At 38.4% G+C, this 6,432-nt stretch overlaps 1 protein-coding gene across 1 annotated transcript in view; it reads right to left on the reverse strand.

Moving 5' to 3' along the window:
* The window catches only part of LOC103581488 (AP-2 complex subunit beta), a gene marked incomplete at its 3' end in the record, with an annotated part of 28,418 nt that extends 23,921 nt beyond the window's left edge, over positions 1–4,497 (reverse strand). The window contains exon 1 of the mRNA XM_008563307.1: positions 4,173–4,497. Coding sequence (XP_008561529.1) covers positions 4,173–4,370 — 198 coding nt within the window. The remainder of the gene's footprint in view (positions 1–4,172) is intronic.
* Positions 4,498–6,432: the final 1,935 nt, after the last annotated feature.

Genomic DNA, 6,432 nt, shown 5'->3' on the forward strand with positions numbered 1-6,432 from the left:
GAGGTGTCGGTGACGGGCCATAATAATCATATACAGTGTATATTGACAAAAAAAAAAAAATAAAGTCATTTGAAATATCTAAAAAAAAAAAAACCTTTGCCTGATGTCTACTTCTTAATTACCATAGCAGCCATCATCTTATGAGCCCTGATAAACCAGGTACTTTAACAGGCACTTTTCATGCAAAAGCTTAATCAACACTCCCAACAACTCTCTAAGACAGTACCCCTCATTTTCTAGAAGAGGAAACAGACTCAGGGAAGTTAAGCAACATGAACATAAAACTAGGAATTAACACAGTGAAACTTCTTACTTGAAAGTCTATCTTTTCTCTCTCAACTAATATTTTACTAAAAAGTCAGGTTTAACTGAAGTATAAATGGTAAAACAACTACAGGAGAATGAGGTGTGTGTGATCCCCCCAAACAGACAGGGAATGAAAATACAGTAAAGTTCTAGTCCTTTAGCAAGGCAAACTGCTTCTAGGAACCAGACAATAGGTCAACATAGCCCCAAGAGCTGTCAGCTCTTGATCAACATTTCACTCTCATATTAGAAGATATCAAAGTCATTTCTACAGATGTTCTGGTGCTTTCACATCTAGGATTCCCTAATGAAATGAGCTACAAAAAAACTACTAAGGCAGTACCCCATGGAAGCTTTCATTTCCTTTTTAAGAGAGTCTAATATTTGCTGGGGTGGTGCTGCCACCATGTGGAGCAGCCTCTGAAGAAGTGGAACAAAATCACTCCCCAAGAGCAGTAAAATAAGGACTCATATCTATCTTAAGAGTAAGATGATTGAGATTTCCATAATAAAACAGTTTCCAGATAATTACTACCATTTTTTTTTTTACTTACATTATAATTTATTTTGTAAAAAGAATTTTTTTTTTTTCAGACAATTTTTGTCAGGAGCATTGGTTTTCTGCCTGGAAACTAAAAGTTTTCAGATAATTAAATGAAACAGTTCTAATAGTGTGTGTTTGCATACACACATTTAAGTTCTATTGTTTACATTCATTTGGGACTCAGGTTAGAATCCTAGCTAAATTACTACTAGCTGCATGACTTTGGAATAGTCCTTTAGTATCTCTGAGTATAAATTTCTCGATCTCTATAACATGGAATAACCTCTACTTCACAAGGTGGATATAAGAATTAAGTGAAATATTGTAAGTAAAAGTGCCTGGCATGGAAAGAACTTAAATTTAAATTTCTCTTTTCCTAATAGCACAAGACCAACATAAGCTTTAGAAACTTCTGAGGCGTTTGAGCTACTGAATCTTACATTCCACCACTAGACTTTGGAAGTTACTTAACATTCATGCATTCAATCCATTTCCTATCAGCAGCATTTGACCCCACTGATAAAAGGAAAATCACTGCTCTAATGACAGTTGTAATACTTTATTTTAAAGTAAAAAGTAGGGCATACTGTTGAGATGAAAATGACAGATTCAAAATCAAAAGTAGGCATGTATCTATGTGCTCTGGCCACCTCTTAAGCCCAGGCTTTTCAGTTCTTCATTAAGACAACAAGAATAAAGAGATCAAAAAATGACTTGGGTATGTATAATAAGGCCATGACAAGAGTAAGGCAAGCAAGACACTCCAGGCACAAAATTTAAGATGTCCTCCTCTCAGGCTTCTGCAGGCTCACAGCTGGCACCTGAGAGTGAGTGCTTCTCTAAATTTTGCACTCTGGGCATCTCTCTAGCAGTAAGTCTAACAATGTCAGAGAGAAGTTCTACTGCTACTGAGAAGTCTGACAAGAATGTAGAAAGATTTTCTACTTAGAAGACAGCACATCCAACAATTTCTTATCTAATGCTGACACCTGCTCTAGGAAAACCCTGAATAAAGAGACAACAAAACAAGAGGCATTCTTGAAATGGCTTCTCAAAAATCTATCATAACCTTAAATTTTCTCTAAAAGTCTCCTCAAAGATACTTGTGAAAATCTCCCCAAATCATTTATTGATTTGGTGTAGTAAAAACAGGTTAAGAATTATTAAAAGCATTACACAGTTTACTATAATACTATGATATATTAAATTCAAATAGAGACCCATTTATGTGTTGCCTGTTTATATTTAGCTAGAGAATGGGGAAAGATAATAAGTAAATCAAGACTGGCATGTATTGATAATTATTGAATTTGGTGATGATAAATGGGTTCATTTTATTTATTTATTGTATTGATTTATTCTTTCTAATTTTGAATATGTTTGAAGAGTCCCATAATAAAAAACATAAATAAATAAACAGCATACATATGCCACTTGAGTCCTATGCAGTGGATGTAAACTAGCCATGTCCTCTACAATGAAAACTTTGAATAAATCAGATAAACTAGGCTTGTTCCAGAATCTTTCTGTCCTCTCAACTGATCTGGATAAAGATCTCTAAGTGCTATTCGGATATTTAAAAAAAAAAAAAGAAAAAAAAAAAGGCCTTTAGTGCTAAACCCTCAGTTAGTCCTCATTCCTGGCCATCTAATTTTATAGGTTCTGCATGGAAGAATTTTCGTAAGTGTAGAGATGCCTTTTTTGCCTCAAACTGAAGTGCCTAAATGAGTTAGAACTCATTTTCACCTTGATCCATTCCACACTCTTAGTACCACTGAATATTTAATAAGTTTCCACAGGGTACATGATATTCTGTTCATCTGGTCAGCACCTAGAACCCACACACTTTTCATCTCATTTATCCTCAGATAGAGAATTTCAAAGACAGTTGCTCAGAATAACAGAGTGAATCAAAAGCAATGCCAAAAACACAAGTTGGTACCAGCTAAACATCCTATAAAACAGATACTGTCACCTATACACTTCTTTCTATGGGGAAACAAAAAAAAAAAAAAAAATGGTGCCACATGGTGCTGCTTGGGGGAAAAAACACAGGGTTGAATTTTCTAATACTGGTAGTGATTTCCTGTCAGAAGTCAGGGTTAAGCACTTCCACAACTACACCCACACCCACCCCTCTGCCTAGGAGGTAGCTGAAAGATTCCTAATGGTGGTCATTAACTTAAAAAATTGGTACCTTGGGCTGGCTGGTTAGCTCAATTGGTTACAGCAGTGTTATATCACCAAGGTGAAGGGTTCAGATTCCCATATGGGCCAGCTACAAAAACAATGGTACCTTAAGTACATAAACACCTTTAAAAAATGTGGCTTGCTTCATCCTTTGACCTTAATATTAATCTTGAAGGATAATAAACAGAAATCAATGCTACCCATAAAATCAGATACCCATAGAATAAGAACCAAAAGAGATGTCAAAGCAGAGATCTGAGCAGTTAATTTGCAAGTGAGAGACAGTATCTATTTCAGGCAAATTCCAACTCTGCATTTGGAAAAGTTCAACCAAAAAATATTCAGAGGTTACCCACTGATTAATTCTTAGTGTTAGTCACCTTCCAGTAAACACTACATTAGACAGAAAGAGGAGCACTTTAAAGAAAGCAGTTATATTCCTCAATCCTCTTGAAAACAATACTTACCGACCAATCAAATGTACTCAATTCAAATAAGCTTCAGTTACTAGTGAGTCAATGTATCACTTGGGACTTGACCCCCTTCATTATATAAGCAAAGTTTAAAATGTCAATAAGGAATACAAAAGATCCTGAAACTTTAAGGGTGTTAAGTTACATTCTGGCTGCTAAACACTTAGAACATAATCGAGGTGGCTAAAAAGAATCTTGTCCTATAATTCTCCTGAACAAAAATGGATTACAATAACTAGGCAATAAAGACCACTTTGATTTAGTTTCTATTCCCAGACCACCAGAAAATACCACAAACTGCTATCTGAAGAAATAATCTTAAATATATATATATGTATATGTTTATATATATATAAACAAATTCAAAACAAAACCTCCTAGAGAAAAATGATAAAAGTACTCGTTTGTTGCTGAGCCAATACAGGGGTAGATACAATACAAAAGTTTGCTTTAAGACCCTTGTATTCTATAGAACTTGATTCTCACCACAAAAACATCTTAGGGTGTGAGATATACAATCTGTGAGACACATGGAAGTCATTTTCCTTTAGCTATTCTGTGGTCCTCCAATGTCGCAAAGGTAAGTTTTGTGTTAAACATGTCTTGAAAAGGGATCCATTTTAAATACTGCTCTCTCTATAAAAGAAGAAGCTTATTACCATCGGATTCGAATCTGCTATGAGATCCCGTAGAGAATCCAAAAATCCCTGATCTTCCACCATTTGGGCATTGATATCATGGAGTTTTGCCACGCAGACTGCTGCTGTTTTCCGAACATAGGGATCTTCGTCCTTCAAGCACTTGCGGAGGGGCTCACAGAGATATTCTGTTATCTTGTCCACTCGGATACAGCCCATGGTTCTGACTGCCAAGGCCCGAATCAATGGGTTGGGATCTTCACAGTCCTACAAAAAGCAATCACCAACAACTGCAGGTATACGTGGTGACTAAAAGTAAATAGTCTAGTTCACATAAGCCACAAAAGAATATTTTATTAATTTAAGCTTCCAGTTACATTCTACATCAGAAACCAATCTCCCATACTATTCCTTTCCTAAGTACAAATCTTAGTTGACTACTTAAGAGTTTAGCTTAGGAATTAACTATTTTATATACACAATGAGGGGCTGGTTGGTTAGCTCACTTGGGAGAGTATGGTGCTGAAACCACCAAGATCAAAGGTTCAAGTCTCTGTACTGGCCAACCGCCAACACACACACACACACACACACGCACGCACGCACACACTTGCACGCATGCACACACACACTCGCACACACACACACATACACACGCACACACACATGAAAAATGTACATGAAAAATGAGGAATTGGAAAGACTGTGTCCTATTCCAAAGCCAGTCCGAAGTATCAAGCAGAGAGAAAAGAGGGCTAGATTTCTGGGGCCTACAGCCAAAAAAACAAAGGAGAGCTTAGGAGCTGGTTTGGGCCTGACATAAGTACCCAGGGTTAAGCAGCAGAGAGGGCCTTCTGAGCTCCTGGCTAACATACATTCTCTTTTACTAGCAAGTGCTTCCAAACACAGTACAAATAGAACACTGAGAAGGAACTCTGTTTTAAATTGCCTTACGTCAAAAAATTTCTTTAAACCATATAAATTTATGCACAGCTGTAACTTCCAAAAATTGTAAACTAAATTCTTTCCAATGATATATTCTATCTATGAGCAACCAGACAGGCAGAATGAAATGTTATGTTCTCTCTGACTCAGTAAAATATAGCTAAACAAAGAAAAAGAACAAAAAGTCTTCTTGAGAAGGAAGAAAGCATATTGCTTGTTTTTCAAAAGTTTAAATAGAAGCTAATTTTAGAAATGCTGTCTGTTTTTTTAAAATGTAGTCTAAGTTCCAGACAGAGAAAAAAAACAAGAAGTAAAAATATATATTAACAGGAACAACCCCATTATTAAGTTCATCAAATCTAATAGGAAAAATTTGACTGGATATTCAATATTAAGAAAACTTTTAGGGCTGGCCCGGTGGCGCACTCGGTTGAGTGCGGCGGCGCTCCCGCCGAGGATTCGGATCCCATATAGACACCGGTCCGCTCACTGGCTGAGAGCGGTGCAGGCGCGACACCGAGGGTTGCGATCCCGTTACCGGTCATGAAAAAAGACAAAAAGGAAAAAAAAAGAAAACTTTTAAATTGTCTATTATTAAAGATATGACGCTCTGGGCACAGGAGCCCCCAGGTAATCAGGGCTATGCTAAGCACAGCACTACCAGAGCACTGTTGGGGAAAAATACGTTACAGCCTAATCTGCTACACGTTTTCTACCTTGCTTTCATTTATTTATGATTTTCTGCATGACTTTAAAATATTACTAGCTTAATTAAAATGGCAGCTCAATAGTAAGACTCTTGACTGAGTTGGCCCTAATCGCCAGTGTTCTCGTCCATTCAAGAATTTATTCGTGAGCGTGAACCTGAAAAGCGTGCGCTGAGCTGCCAGAGTGCTATCTGCATTTCCAAGAGCAACAAAAAATGAATAAGTCTTTGAACAACTAATCTACAAATATAAAAAAAGCAACTACAGACTCGAAGTTTAGGGCCGACACAAAAGATTCCTGAGAACGCCCAAGCCGCGCCGCCGGACCAAGTAAGCAGCCCCAGGCGGCAGAGACCAGAGACCAAAGACAGGGTCCACGCCAACGCAGAAACGGAGAGAGAGCCGCCCGGACTGTCCAGCTCTGTGAGTGACCCACAGCCCAGCACTGCTTACGAGGCAGACCCCTGTCCAGCTTCCACCAGCCACACCAGACCAGCCACTGACCCCAGGGCTGCCTCCATTTTCTCGGGTGGGGGCAGAGCCGGCTGGTTCGGCCAGGTCTGCCTCCCTCACCTGGCTCGGCTCCTCACTGAGCCCTGCCACTTGCTTGACCCAGCCCGGGGCCTTCC

This window comes from Galeopterus variegatus, unplaced genomic scaffold (genome assembly GCF_000696425.1).
Source record: "Galeopterus variegatus unplaced genomic scaffold, G_variegatus-3.0.2 Scaffold13179, whole genome shotgun sequence".
NCBI classification, from domain to species: Eukaryota; Metazoa; Chordata; class Mammalia; order Dermoptera; family Cynocephalidae; genus Galeopterus; species Galeopterus variegatus.